Source organism: Saccostrea echinata, unplaced genomic scaffold (genome assembly GCF_033153115.1).
Source record: "Saccostrea echinata isolate AGI-Se365-2 ecotype Australia unplaced genomic scaffold, CSIRO_AGI_Sech_v1 ptg000005l, whole genome shotgun sequence".
Taxonomy (NCBI): domain Eukaryota; kingdom Metazoa; phylum Mollusca; class Bivalvia; order Ostreida; family Ostreidae; genus Saccostrea; species Saccostrea echinata.
The window spans coordinates 15,597,049-15,613,198 of record NW_026889754.1 but is presented as its reverse complement, the minus strand read 5'-3'; the positions used below and the strand labels follow the sequence as shown (position 1 = coordinate 15,613,198).

General features: G+C 31.8%; 1 protein-coding gene across 2 annotated transcripts; it reads right to left on the bottom strand.

The window, feature by feature from the left end:
* Positions 1 to 532: 532 nt before the first annotated feature.
* LOC133179817 (transmembrane emp24 domain-containing protein 7-like) lies at positions 533 to 15,842 on the bottom strand. 2 transcript variants are annotated; one of them, XM_061314492.1, is made up of 3 exons: positions 15,553 to 15,842; positions 14,706 to 14,954; positions 533 to 3,172 (listed from the first exon to the last, which is right to left on the bottom strand). In XM_061314492.1, the coding sequence occupies exons 1-3, from the start codon at positions 15,700 to 15,702 to the stop codon at positions 2,936 to 2,938; spliced, it is 636 nt and encodes a 211-aa protein (XP_061170476.1). In that variant the 5' UTR covers positions 15,703 to 15,842; the 3' UTR covers positions 533 to 2,935. The 2 variants fall into 2 exon arrangements, with proteins under 2 accessions (XP_061170476.1, XP_061170477.1); XM_061314493.1 differs by lacking the exon at positions 533 to 3,172 and adding an exon at positions 7,262 to 8,488.
* Positions 15,843 to 16,150: the final 308 nt, after the last annotated feature.

The following is a 16,150-nucleotide window of genomic DNA, read 5'->3' as shown; positions in this document are numbered from 1 at the left end:
TCGTTATTTCATGATCATGACAAGGAGCACACGGCGGGTGTGACTGGACAGCAGGGGATGATCATTCCTGCATGGCACCTGATCCCACCTCTGATGTCTTAGAGGTCCGTGTTTGCTTTGCTCCTATTTTGTAATGTTTAATGGACTTTTGAGCTCGAATACTGTTCACTATCTCCACATATTTCATGCTTGATGACATTTTCGCTAAATTGCATTGATTGATACTCTTCATTGACTTTCATGCTACTAAATGTTTTAGTGAGCTTTTTTGTCACTAACCGATTTCAAGTTCACAGTTATCAGCATTATGGAGAAAAGCTGGTATGTATGCCAGAAAGTGGTTGTCAAATTCAGTGAGTGTATTAATTTCGATTGATTGATTAATTTTGCTTAACGCCAATTCGGCAATATTTCAGCCATATTTCGGCGTGTTTTAATTTCGAACCTTGCAACCAACTTCTATACTAGTATGTTGACTGACAATATTCCGTCAGGCTTTCGTTCTGCCCCAATTAAAAAGATGGTAACACAGTTTTTTTCTGAATTTATTTTTTATTGCAACACTTCATTTGATCTCAAAAGAACAATACACTAGAACACACTTACATACAGTTCTGTCGTACGGCGTTATCTCCATTTGTTAAATCATGGCTTAAGGAAGCTCTAAACACTGCACACTAAAGAGTTCTAATTGTAGGGTAGTTTTATGAGGTTAGAGTTATCTGCCCTTGAAAGTGAGATAGAAAAAATGGTTATTTACAGTTAATTACACCATTTGTAATAGATTAAAATATTCATAGCATTATATTAGGCCAAGAATAAGTAATTGAATTCATTATTTCCATTAATATTCCCAGTGTAAGTAAACAACAGTGATTTCGGTTCACGTATAGTCCATTTTCTTTGAACATTTTTCCTTCAGAAATAAGGCAGGTACCCTATGTTGAAAATGAATTAAATAGTCTCAGTATGAACACATTTACATGATATATATTTCTCCAAGTCCAAAAAGCACTTTTTGTTGGTGTTTAGAGCTTTCTTAAATACTGTTCATACCTACAAACACTACCAAAATACGCAATTTGTACTTAAGGACATATGATACTCGAGAAATTATGCTATATAGAAATTTGTAAAGCATTTTGTGCAGGCTTAATTTTTGCAGAAACTCAAATTATCAAGAAATCTTCCTATCAAACTAGCCCTATTTTTTCTTTCATTCTCCCCATTCCTATGCCAATATTATATCAATACCTCTATTATATCTATTAAATATAAATTTAATTTACTTTTTACCATAAAACAAATCAATTTGAACCAAAAACCGACAAAAAAGAAGAAAGTATGATGAAATCCCCATTTTCAGATTTAGGGTATCTTATGATCTTAAAATACAAATCCACTCTGCAGACAAAAAAGGGGAGGTAACATTGACACATGAACATTAATTAGTATTCATTGATGTCCAGTCACAACCATTGAAGTACCTCCTATAAATGTACATTAAAAAATAATCTTAAAAATATGTTTAAGGCTAAAATGTACACTTCCAAACCTCATTCAGAACTTTGAGAAAGAATAATAATAACTATACAAGCATGATTCAATAATAAATATAAATATAACCAAGAACCCTTTTCATTTTTAAATACATATATAAATGAAACCGTAAATTTTAAAGCTCTCATCGATATTAATATTAAGCGAAACAAACACCTACATTTTGAAAATATTATAAAACTAGTAAACGCATTCTCAATGAACAAGACTGATAAACAATTATTTAATTTTGTATTACAATGAAAATAAGAAAACAAAAGTTCCAAAAGAAATTCGTGTATTAATTTATTCTGCTTAGGTTTTTTTCTAACAAACAGTGCCTGCGGTTAGATTCAGTGTTTTATAGAAATATATGCATATCTGTTTTCCTAGAAAAATACAATGGCGGATAAACACTATAAATGTATATATAGTTTTCATATGACAGATTTTTTCTCCGAGTTATTTCCCTTGGCCGCCATCTTAGTGGTCAACCTGGTATTTTTTTCCTCTTTGTTTTACCAAATCTAAGAGGGTGTAGCAGAAATAGCTGGGGGAAAATCTTTATAGAATAAAAATTATGAAATAAAGGAGGCTTTAACAAATATATATTTTTCAGAAAAAACAATGCTTCCTACCCCACAATGACCAGTATAAAAAGTCAAAATTGGTAGAATAATGAAGGAATATGAGCATGTTGACCTCCAATATGGCGGCCAACGGGAAATAACTCTTGCTAATTTGGGCCTACTGAAAACTATCTATTAAATTCATTCCTTAATTACTATAAATGTATTTTATCTCAACATGAGAAGGAAAGGTATAAAATCAAGACCTATCTGACCTATATAAACATCTGACCTATATAAACATCTGACCTATATAAATAAAGAAAACACAAACAAGCGATTACTAATATAAGATCGGATTTTTCAACACTTCAGAACAAATTCGGATTTTTTCCAAAAAGGTGTATTTTTTGGTCTAAAAAGACATAGTGTTCATAGGATTATCTTTATGCCTTATTAAATACAGCAAATCACTCAGTATGGCGATTTGTGATATCATGTCAGTTATGAAACAATCTGTAACAGCATTCTAAAAGTTGTGTCAGGCCCAGAAATCCCCCATTAAATGATCTATTTCTACGTTATGTATACATGTAATAATTTAAATTTGTTCAATCGATCGTTAAAAAAATGTCTGAATAACGTAATAGTTGAAAGAAGTTACGAAGAATCTTAACTAATGGGACATGTTTGAAAAAAAAATTACATTTTTTCATAAATAATATATATTTCTATGAGTAATGTTACCTGACTTGAACAAACATTTTACCTATAACATTGAACACAATATTATTTGAACATAAATAAATGGTCTTGGAGTCAAGATATTACGAATGAATAGGCATGCCACTCGTTTTCTTCTCGGTGAAGAAACTTCTCAAGATAAACACTTGTCCGAGTCCGATGAGAAGAATAATCAAAGTCTCGCCTATAGACCAGTAACTCACGCGAGAATGGAGCTCCTCTGCGAATATTCTTCCGGTTGCCTCGCGGAGTTTGAAGTGAGTCTGAGAATCTATGACGTCATTTAGGGATTTGTGGATATCCTCTGTGGCAGTTTCCATCTACAAAATGGGGGAAAAAATAAATTTTGGTAATTTTGATAGCCTCATTCCCAAATATTCACTTCATTTTTCCAGGAAATTTATTTTTGATGGTTTTCTGCGTTTATTTCCAAATTTTGCATAGCTATTTTGATTCATTTTGAAATCCCTATTTTTGAATGCACTTGCGTCTACGATGAATTTCTGCTAGTTTAGGAATTTCCAACCATCTCTAAGGTTAATTAGTGCAAATGTCCTACAAAACGTAAGCTACTCTAATTTGCAAATTTTAGTGACCAAATTTATCTCAGAATATGGAAAAAAAAATTAGAAATCCTTTCTCTGCACTTTAAATTAACAGATTAAAATGATACGTTAACAAAAGGTATCACGTAAATGACTTTTAAAATCCTGCCATTCCTGGATATCTTTTTATTAACCCCCAAAGTTTTCTTAATACATGTACTACAGGAAATAATGCACATGCCCGTCAATCTGTGTATGTTTGCAGATTCAGTAAAAAATAAGTGTTTCTGGGTAGACTACATTTCAGAATGTCTTTGATTACCTAGCATGACTTGACTAAGACCTTTTCTAAAATGATAAACGTCTAACATGTCTAACGAACATTGCGATATTCAGAATTATTGTAGAAAAAAGGTGTTTTTCTCAGAACGCAAGGAAGATTCCAAGATCAACTCAAAATCAAATTCAAGGATATATAACACAAACAAAACAAGGGGGCCAAGGGCCTTAACGGTCACCTGAGTATAATACAACAATTTAGAGGATCCATAGAGTATAAAATGAACTAAAAGGTGAAGCTTCACCCATAGATGCTTTATGCCAAATTTGGTTGAAATTTGGTTAAGCGGTTTCAGAGAAGAAGCTAAAAATGTTCAAATGTTGACGCACGTCGCACGACGACGGACGAAAACGGATAGCAATAGGTCACCTGAGTGAATCAGGTGACCTAACAAGGGACCGATGGGCCACAAAGCTCACTCTGTTCCTGTAGTTCTTCACATTTCAAGATTTCTTTTTTTTAAACCATGAAAATTTTGACCTAATAATATGGCCCTTCCCTTCATTTGAACAAATTAAAAGCTGCTGTATGTGAGGATACATGCATAATAACATGCCTTATCGTGGTCCTGCTGTCCCAGAGAAGATTTTTAGATTAATTCCTGTATTTTCTCATGTTAATGTGGTTTGAAGAAACTTTAAAAGACACTACCTGGGGATTTCCTCAAGACTTTTACCCAAATACTCCCAGTAAAACTTTTATACCCTGCCCTCCCACAAGGGGCCATGGTTGAATAAACTGTAATCACACTACCTGAGGACATTTGCATAAGAATAAAACAAATCATAGGCCTTCTTTTCTTGAGAAAAAGGATTTTTTCCAATATACTCCTATATAAAACTTCTATCCCCTGTTGTCTACTCACCCTCCCACCTAGGAATTGGTTTGAACAAACTTGAATTAGACTACCTGAGGATGCTTGCATATTAATATGACTAATCAATGTCCTTCTTTTTTTGGAGAAGATTAGTTTTCCCTTAATATCCCATGTAAAGTTTTAATCTCTTATTGTGGCTCCAACCTAGCCCCAGGGGTCATGATTTGACAAACTTGAATCTACTTTACATAAGAAAGCTTTCCTGTAAGTTTCATCTTTTCTGGAATACTAGTTCTTGGTAAGACACCTGTCCTTTATTGCCTTCTCTTGATTAAATTCCCTTTCAAAAGGGCCTGTCACTTCATTTGAATCCCCTTTGAAAAAGGATGCTTTGTAGCAAATTTGGTAGAAATTGGCCCAGTGGTTCTGGTTAAGAAAATGTTAAACGTTCACAGGCAGACGACCCATCAGAAAGACGATCGGAGGAAAGCACACGTAAGCTTTCAGCTCAGGTGAGTTCAAATTTGATGCATGGTTTGATTTCAATAAACATGACACAAACAATTGCATTGTTGAAATATGAAACTTTGTGCCAATTTCTATGTAAATCTATACAAAATTTTCACACAACATCATTTCGAAATTTTGCCACATTTTCACACTTACTCATATATATTATTCAAGTTATCTACATGAACATAAATCTATTACATATATATTGGTAATTTTGGATAAAAGGTTTATGTTATTTATCCTTAATTTTTTGCATTTCTTAAGATAACACAAGAGAATTAAATATTAATAAAAGATGTGATTTATTCGGATGACATAATAATACAGGCAACAACGCAAAACACACTCAAAAAATGAAAAGATATGAATATGTACAGAAATATTTTCATAAGTTATAATTAGGCTCTACGATCTAACTACAATAATTCACGATCAAAATTGGAAGCTTTACTGAGAATTAATGCATCTTAAATAAAATATATCTAATTTCCCTCTTGTTAGCAGTACTAAAAACTCACAGAAATTAGTAGAAAAAAATTAAGTCTTCTACAGCACATTTTCAGTAGAATCATATTTTAGCAGATAATTTTTATTTCTTAATTTTCCAAAATGACAACCAAAAAAAAAAAAATAAAAAAATAAAAAAATAAAAATCTGACTGTACATTAGGCTGATTTTTATTTTAGAGAGAGATGAGGGTGGAGGTGTTATACAAATTTCCCAAGAGAAAAAGTACAAATTGGATTATGGACAGTTTAGTTCCCTGAAAACACCCACATTCCTGCAAACTGGAATTCAATAAAACAAACAAAAAAAAAAAAGATACAAAACAAAAAACAAACAAACACAAACAAAACAAAAAATCCAATCTAACTCTTGTGTGCTAATGAGCACATTGACAGAGTTTTGTGAATTTCATTGTTAGACTGGATAAAAACTGCTGCCATTCATGTTCAAAATCAGCCAAAGAACTACGCACGCTAACTCTCGATTCCCGCCTACATTTTACACCCATTTAACTCAATACTAATGGCAATTTGGCCATAAAATCTTTGTTTAATGCAAAGAAGAGTTCAATGGTAATTGATTAATAATTTTAATACCAGTGTAAATAATAAATTACTCTTATTCCAGCTCTTTTTATAAGGGGGTAGACAATGTTTTCCATTGAAATCGAGCTTAAAAGAATCATATTTTAAAATATTCTTGCCAATGGATATAGATAAATGTTCCTTAAGTCTTTTCTTATGTTTTATTCATATAAATTAAACATATGTAACTGATAAAATACAACGTTTAAGTTGTAAACCCCTTCAAATTGGTGAAAAAATGAGCATTTTTGCCGTTTTTTGTCTGTAAACATAATAATGTTTCCCCCGTGAAACACAAAAAGCTTTGGTATGAAATTGTGAAATGACAATCCATATTACCTATAAAAAGGAATTTTTGTTTCGGGGGGGGGGGGGGGGGGGGGGGGGAGAGATGTTTTAAAAATATTTTCCGTTGATTTCTATAGTGAAAAACAAAAGTTTTACCAACATAATAGAGCCATCTATTTTTGTTTTCCCAAATAAGTAATGTTTCATGAAAATTCATATAAATATCTATATATATATATATATATGAAAAATCATTTAAATATGTTAACTTCTGAAAATTGACTTGTATGTAAGCAGGAGAACAATACTATCGTTCACAGTTCTTTACGTAAGCAAGCACACTGGTCTTTTTTTTTTTCATCAAGTGCAATCATCATTCCTCACCAAAAAGTACAAAACAAGATTTTGTTGCACCTTGAATGGATGAGATAAAATTTCTATAATAGGAAACTTCCAGAGTTATCTCCTCATCACAAAGGGATATTATTATACCTTAATATGGAGTTCTAAGAATTTTAAAACTTAGTACCAAAGTATAGGAATTTCATAACTTGGGAGAAATCTTTTCAATTAAAATTTAGAAAATAATTTCAACTGTCCTGGAAAATTTTAAGCTTTCATGAAAACTAACAAACAAGGTATTAATATGAACTACAAACCCCAAGCTTGCATGTATTTCTATATCCAAGTATGTTTTCGTGTTTTTTACATAAGTACAAAGTTTTGCAACTGTTCCACTTTAATTCTACAAGTACATATTTTGGGTTATACTTGTAATATTGTCTTAAATGTAGGTAGTATAAAACATTTTGGGGTTTTTTTTTGCAGGTGAATTTTAATGTAGTTATTGACTCATGGGAATTTTACATTTTATGTGGTAAGTTTAATGCCAGATACAATCTTTCCTCATGTATACTTACAAAAATATCCAAATTCTCGGCTTACTGTCACAACAAAATACATGAACAAGTTTCCTACCCTTTGGTAATGTTCATCTGTCAAAAATACTAAATTCCTAGCATAAATGACTTTTTTTCAATATCTCTCCTTAAGAATTGAATCCAACATGATTTGTGAATAAAACCTCCAACTTGTACCCTTCAGATATAAATCAAGTTGTCTTCCTTTTACAACTTAAATCAACTAACAAAAATGAAATACTGTCAGAATACAGATATTAAAAATTTCATTGGAATGACAGCACATGAACTTTGCATACAATTGATTACTCATTTAGGTACAACTTATTAAATGTGACATCATCAAACAATACTTTTTTTTTTTTTTTGTACCTTGCATTTGAAATTACATCAGTGAAAACAAATTCATTTTCAACTACATGTATTTCATTTCTTTTTCAAATTTTGTTGAAAAAAATAAGTGATACACAGTGATCCTTCTAAATTGAATTCAAATCTCAGATGAACACAATGATTGCATCATCACAGAGTTATCAAGTTCTTTCACCTATACACATATATCTAAATGAATGAACATGAATAATTGGAGATCTTATAAACAATTCTTTCCATTCTGACATGCTGAACTAAACTCCACTCTCTAGCTGCTCTTTCCCTGATATCAAGAACTAAAATCCAACATATTTTTATAACAGTCTACATACATGTATGTATCAATTTGACTGGGCTGAGCACTGAACATTCATCATTTTATTTTGATCTGTTTGTCTCTCTCTCTCTCTCTCTCACTTTTCCTCATCAATTTTTCTCCCATACACAGACAAACACACAGACATACACAATTCATACATGGAATTTATATAAACAGACTCCCTATCTATTGACCAAGAGTATATCCTACGGTTTTGACCCTCGTCTTTCTGTGAAGAAGCTTCTAAGAACTAGAACCTGTCCAATCCCTATCATAAGAATAATCAGAGATTGTCCGAGTGACCAATAAAACACACGGTCATTCAGGTCCTCCGCGAAGGCTCGACCCTGCGCCTCCCGTAACTTATGGTGAGTTTGGTAGTCGAGAACCGACTTCAAGTCTTCATGAATGTTAACCGCTGAGTTTTCCATCTGAAGTAAAAAACAAAGCCTGATACCACAATGTGTCTCGCTTTCCCATTACATGCAAGGACATTCACATCTAAACAACACAAAATCTGAGTTTTTATGTGCACCACATACAAAGTACTTATCATTATGTATTCTTCAAACATGAATATTTTTTTAGTCTAAACATTCCTTTCAATTCAAACCAAGGTATTTTTTTTTCAATTTGAATTTTCAAAATATTTTGAAATGTTTTTTTTTTTTTAACTTTCTTGACAAGGCCATCATAAAAAAGATTTTGTTTGATGTACTCTGACCAATATTTTTCAAGGTGGGTAGGTTGGCAGGCATTTTTTTTTTTCATTTTTTTTTAATTTTCCTACTCATTTATAATCATCATCATAAAAATCACAGACTTAAAAATTTATTGATGATTGTTTTATACACAGGACATCTAGAAAGATAAAATATGTAAAGCTATAAAAACATGCAGTCTAAAGCGTCATTGAAAGTGACCATTTAACAGGCCAACAAAAAAAATGCTTTGTTTCATGTACACTGGTATACCCATCCAAATCGCCCCTACCCAATCATTTTTTATCAGTACTTTTAATTCAATTTTTTTTCCAGTGAAAATACAAGTTATGTGTATCATTTTTAAAGTTGAGGTCTACCATTTTCAATTGCTGCATTTAGAAAGATATATTAAATATATTTAGCTGTCAGAGTCAATAATGAAAATTTCTAAGTTTGTGGTTTTTATTATCAAAATGTTAGAAAATTATTATTATTAAAAAAAACTACCTACCTACCCCCTTGAAAAATTGAGTCAGAGTACTTCAAACCAAATTTTTTTTTATAATGGCCCTATTTCACTTCATAATGGTCTAAATACAGATCAATGACCCTCTCATATCAAGATCAAAACTCAGACTGAATGATTATTTTTATTTTTCCATTTAGGACATATATATCATAAAGATACCAAAATAAATTTAAGTCATGCAAATTTTGAGTGTAAGGTTTTCATAGCTGATCAGTTCCATAAATAAACAATTAAGTGAAAATGGAAAGTGCTGCTGCAGATTTACCAATAAATTAAAGGAATATGCTTTAAATTAGTTTCCACAAGCAATGGTTAGTGCAGTCAGTGAAAGGAAGAAAAATCAGGATCTAACTTAAAAACTTAGAAAAAGAAAACAAATTCTGTTTGCAGTGAACGGCCTTTAAAAGAATGACCCTATGCTCTATCTTAATTGGAACTTTTCTGTATTAATGACAATTTTCTAACAGATGGGTATTAAAATAAAATTCAGTCAATATAAATTTACAATACAGTGAAAAATTAGACAAATCATTGTTGAAAAAGAATTTTTAAAGGAATTTATCTTTGTCAGAGTTGCATGTATCTCTGAAAAGGGGTCAGCCCTCCTTAAGAGTTCTGTGATCTAAATATATGATGCCTTCTCTATCTTCATTGACTTTTACATGTTTTAAATTATTTTAAATCATTTAGTCTAAAATAATGAAGTAACAACTGCAAACAGAACTTTTTTGGTTATTAGTGATTAGCATAATTAGCAAGCAAAACGAAAAATTATTTCACAAAACACACAAGACTGAATTAAATGTGAAGACTTGAAATCAGTTCTCTGCAATCAAAAAGGTCAAAGATCAAAAAGGTCAAAGATCAATAGTGAAAGATACGAACTGAATGTAAACTCTAATTAACTGTTTGACTAAGAGTCAATCATCAACAATTGAACTGAAAAAATATTCTACACCATACTCTATATAACACAGGTTGTCATGCCTCAGAATAATTTATGCATGGATTTTATGTACAGTTGAACTTCGATATCTCAAACACTGATATCTCGAATTCAATGGGAATGTTAAACTGATTTGGAAGTCCCAACCATTTATTCTTTAGGTATTTTACCCTCAATATCTCAAATACTCAGATATCTGGAAGTTTTTTCTCAGTCCCATCAGGTAAGAGATAAATAGATTTGACTGTATATTGAATGCAAGGGTAACACGAGATTCGATGCCTCATGATACAAGGTTCTCATCTGTGTAGTGATACACATGTACACAATGTCCAGTATCAATCATTTTATAATTTATGTTAATAATTATGAACAAGTCAAGTACATTAGGGATTTACAAATTTTTCAAATTCACATGATCCAAGATATTTTTATGCACTCTAAACATACATTTGTAGTGAAATCAGAAACAATCAGCAATTAATATTTTTCTTATTTATTGTTTAATCAACTAGATAGAACCATGAATTCTCACAACCAATGTATACATCATAATTTACAATTGAACTTTAATATCTCAAATACTAAATAAATATCTCAAATACCATGGATATGTTGAAGTGAATTGGAAATCCCATCTACTTATTCTTTAAGAAATTAACCCTCAATATCTTGAATACTCAGATATCTTAAAGTTATTTCTCGGTCCCATCACGTTTGAGATAACAAAGTTTGACTGAATATCATATCACAGCAGACTACCTGCACAACCATCCCAACCCTAATAGAAAGCAGTTAACATGGTTAATTTCATATCAAAAAACTTCCTCCATGTTAAGTTTACTTGATAACTGCAAGCATTGCATGGTGTTTAGTGTACTGCTTATTGGAAAATTTACATTGAATCAATAAATGATTTTTATTTCTACAATTAATGTTCTAAACTGACAACAAATTTAATTACGATTAAAAAGACTCAACATTGCATGAGCATGTTGTAGAGATATATATTTTCTCAACGGCAGTGATATGGTATATTTGTTAGAGTGCATACAAATAATATCGAGGTCGGGGAGAATATCATATAAACAAATTATTAAGCATGACTTCATTGACTTGCACACTACAGTAGAATGCATATAAACAATTAAACAGATATATCTGATGCAGATTAAGAATGTACCAAAACACTTTACTGCATTAAAACTGATTAGTCTAAGACTTAATTAATTGTTAATCACAATTTCTGTTTCTTTATTAAATATACACAGTATATATGTTGTCAGATAAACAAGCAAAACAAATCATTAAAAAGAATGCTCTGTTTCCCATCCATTTACTTTGCAAGAATCTTAGTTACTTTATTCCAAGATCAAAGTACATGTACACTGAATGGCCAATTTTGTCACATTGTCTAACCTTTCTCAATGATTGGGCTGTTACGGTTCCAAGATTTTTGGGTCTGGTCGCTTCAGTAAATTTTTCAGTTTAGTTTCAGGTTTTTCAGTTTGGTTATTTACATCTATTCTAAATTTTAATTTTATGAATTAAACTTGAAAGTTCTTTATTAACTTCATAAAATTCACCTTTAAGAACAAGTCTTATACATATTAATGTCTTGGTGGTGGTGTTTAGGACTAATTGGACGACTATTAGCAACAACATGACTACTCTTGCTCGTTTCAATAATTATCCCATAATTTTGTGAAAAGTGTTTTGTCTTGGATGAAGTATATTTTAGTTTTGATCTTTATGTATCACAGTTTCTAATATACAAACCAATCTGGAAAAATGGAACAGAAATCGAACTGAACAACTGGGACCGCAGTTTTTGGTTATTTGGGAAGCCCTTCTTAATGAGCAATGGCTTCCTAATACTGTTAAGGACATACGCAACGTAGTTTGAACTTTATTGTCTTTTTCCCTGGAGTTGAAGAGTTCCAATACTTCAATTTTGAAGATAGTGTGTGCTACATTTTAATGTCTATATATGCTGCTGTACACTTCTTCTAAAACAGGGCTGGATAAACAACACATCTAGAATATAAGTTAAGTAATTTTTGTATATTTTTCTTTAAATTATACAAGAATTTTCATCAACTGATATCTTTTCAAAACCCCTGGTAATGCCATGCTGATTTTATGTCTACGAACATCTTATGGCACTATGATCTTAAATTAAGAATATCTTGAAAAATTATCAGTAGGTAAGGTATGTTGCGTATGTCCTTAAGAAGACCAGAACTCTTACTGTGTGAAGCACTGTACCCAATAACTGTAGCTTAGTAAATTGTTGGGGACAGCAATATAGTTATTTCTCCAAATGAGACTTTGAACCATAGTCCTAATTATGAGTATATATTTTTGAACTCAACAAGTCTAACTATTTGAAAATGTTGTGTTCCCTCACATACAAGACTATAAATAGATTTACATCTGAACATCACATATGCACTGCATATGGCATAAACATGCATTACCCATAATGCTCTCCTCAACATATGACAAAATTTCAAGTATCATGTAGTATTAAATTTAAAGGTATACAGATGAAATTTTGACACCCATTAAAATGCCATCATATAACATGTATAATGAAGCACAATCCCATATATTTCAAAATATTGCAAATTAAACTTGCTTTTTTTCACCCCCCCCCCCAAAAAAAAATTATACTGGATTATTTGATATCCTTTACAATTCTTCGGTGGCAGTAAGCATTTCTAGGAGACTGGTGGTTGTCTTTACACAGAGTTACAGACCAGAGTGTGTTAATGAAACAGGAACAATATAAACATGATAAACTATAGGGCTGGGTATTGGCTAGAGATTTCATATTGCGATACATTACAATATTTTTAACCAATGAAGGGTTTAATATAACATAGTTTTCGCATCTTTTAACAGTATTTCTTTAGCAAGATAAACTCTCGTCATGACTGTATTGCGATATGTATTGCAATATTTTCAACAAAAATTTAAATGGTTTTTTCTTATTATATTAACTTCCTTTTACATGTACAATGTACATAACTATGATAAATAACCAATAAAAGATATCTTGTAGATTGAATAAAAGTTATGCAACTGTAAATACACCCATACAACAGCTTTTGTCTAAATGTTTGGCATGATCGTAAACCTTTCTGACAATTTTTCTTTATATTTTAGGATAGAATTCCTGAGTCCAAGCATTTTGTTGGTATATCGGTATTACAAAAACAAATTGAAATACCATATTTTTTGTCAACATACCGCAATATACCGAAGTATCGGTATTATTACCCAGCCCTAATAAACTACATACTCTAAAAAGTAGGGGTGCAATGATACACCAACCTCACGATATGATACGTATCACGGTATTCAGTTCACGATACGATACGTATCACAATACAAGACAAGGTTAAGAAGTCTTAACTTGACAGGTTTATATCAAATGTTCATATTTTCTTTATAATATTTAAAATATGAATTTGTTAACTTGAATTGGATGGATAGGTAGATCTTTGAGTTGTGACTATTCTAAACCAAAGACGAAGATTTACAGGGAACTATGGGGACCTTTCCTCATACCGGTAACCATTTTAGTCAATGAGACAGCGAATTTTCAACGAAAACACGCGTGATGAGATATTGTGTATTACAATAGAATAAGTTTAGATCTAAAGGGCTTTAATCATTTGTATTAACATCTATTATAATAGCTTTTAATCACATTAGGAATGAGATAAAATCCTTCACTGTGTTAAATCTGAGGTTTGTAAGATGCTGGAGATGAGTTTAACTGCCGACATAATAGATAAGGCGTTATCGTCAACATCATGTTTTGCACGGAAGCCATTTTGAAATTGTAAACAAGGAAACAAAACGGACAATTCAGATAATTCTGGACCGATCGAACCGAACTGCGATATCAGTTTAGCGTATCGTGAATTGAACCGTGGAAAAATATACCGCGATATACCATCAAACGGTTTATCGTTGCACTCTTACTAAGGTAATATTACAACTCACCAGTGTCCTGTCCTACAAGTAGTGATGTGTTTTATATAGAATTATATATTTAAAAAAAAGTTAATCCAAATCATGCTTAAAAAAGGAAATCTATAAATATTTCTAGTCATATGTTATTTTTTAATCATTTGATTCAGTTAAAACATAACTCACATGCTAAGCTGCCATATTAATGCTTAATAAAACTCTCTAAAAATCAAAATGCCTTAGAAATCTAAAGTGTGTATTGCTTTTACAGTGATGTGCAACCAGGTTCTGGTGCCATAAAACTGAGCTGAGCTCACTTAATTTAGATCTCAGTCTCACTTTTTTGCCCTGAATTCCTTTTAAGAAAGTGAGACTGAGACTAAAAAGTGAGATCGTCTATGTTTTTATTGGCCCTGGAGCCAGAAACCAATCCCACATTGAAGAATAATGATCAAATCTGAATACCATAAATAGTTCAAACCTACCATAGTCATTGCTGTAGCCTGCTTATTCTCCTGGTCAAATAGAGGTTTCTCTTCTCCGACCTGAAAGTCAAAGTAGACAACTTTGTGGGAAAATGTGGAGAATTCGTTACTGAAGCAGAATTTGTAGATTCCGGTCTGGTCTGGGGTCCATGTGAAGCTGTCGTACTGTTTCTTGACATCCTTGTATAGGGTCTGACCATTAGGGGCCGTCAGTTCCATATCTACGTCATACTGCCCGCCTGTTATGACCTATAAATAAAATGATATGACTTCAATATATATTGAATTTTCTCCATTTTTTGTGAAAATTATGGACATGCTGTTAAGCATATAAACTTAATACCATTCCTTAACAAGAGGTTCAATGGCAGGATGCTATCAAGTGGATATCAGAACTTTTGATGACAACTGATTTCATTCTTATGTTTTTTTTTTCTTTACATCTTTACACTTATCAATAAATGACACTTTCTTATCAAATCAATCTCATTTCATAACTATTCAGAAAAAATTTACCGTAATTTCAGCACTGCAACAGTTGAACATATGGTTTGATGATCGATTTCCCAAAAAAAATGTTCACCAAGTTCTTAAATTTATTAATGAAGACATTGTATCTGTTTACAGAGAACTAACACAATTCAGTATTAATTTTCTGCTTCATCTAGTGGGAGTTTAACAGTGCTTCAACTAAAATGATACTTATGATCCAGGTTAAATGAATATGGACAGAACAGAGGAAAATCGGACTAACGCTTCACCGTTTCTAAATTCAGCACATATGCACCGTTATAAATATCATTATTTCAACGTTAGAGATCTGCCATATGGCAAGAGGAAATCTTACCTGAAATTCTATTGTAGATTGTACTCCTTTGTCTATTTTCTCAAAGAAACACTGCTTCTCACTATCAGGAAGTTCAAATGTCAATTCAGTCCCGAAAACAGTGGATATGAGAATTAAAATCATAGAACAGACAAGATATAAGCGATCCATGGCTTTTTCTAAAGTCCAAGCACTTGTCTGGGTTAATTTTCTGCTTTATTCAGTCCAAATGTAACATGTGTTTACCTGTGACAACACCGGTCGATTTCCAAAATGGCGAAAGTTACGTGGCATTCCTCCTAACACAAAAGAGTTCCGCAACAAGTGCAGGTTATATCGATCATTGTGAATGTCGGTTTTAGTTGATAATTTTAGGGCCTTTCTGGCAAGCTCTTTTTTTTTTGTTTGTTGGAAAGGCCCGAGAACTGGAGAAATTGCAATTAAATAATTGAAATATATTTGCAGATTTTATCTAGGAAATAAAATGTCGCAAAGGACACTTCCCTTCCACTAAAGAAATGAAAAAGAGAAATCTTTTGGGGGGATCACATACAGAGATTATCTTTATATAGGAAGATTTCTAGTTAAAGAAAATACATAAATTATATAATGGAAAAAA

Excerpts from the sequence above, each read along its gene's own strand:
- LOC133179817 (XM_061314492.1), bottom strand. The coding sequence starts at position 15,702 with ATGGATCGCTTATATCTTGTCTGTTCTATGATTTTAATTCTCATATCC. Across the intron at positions 14,955-15,552 it reads AATCTACAATAGAATTTCAG|GTCATAACAGGCGGGCAGTA; the intron begins GTAAGATTTCCT and ends TTTTATTTATAG. Across the intron at positions 3,173-14,705 it reads AGGCTACAGCAATGACTATG|ATGGAAACTGCCACAGAGGA; the intron begins GTAGGTTTGAAC and ends CCCATTTTGTAG.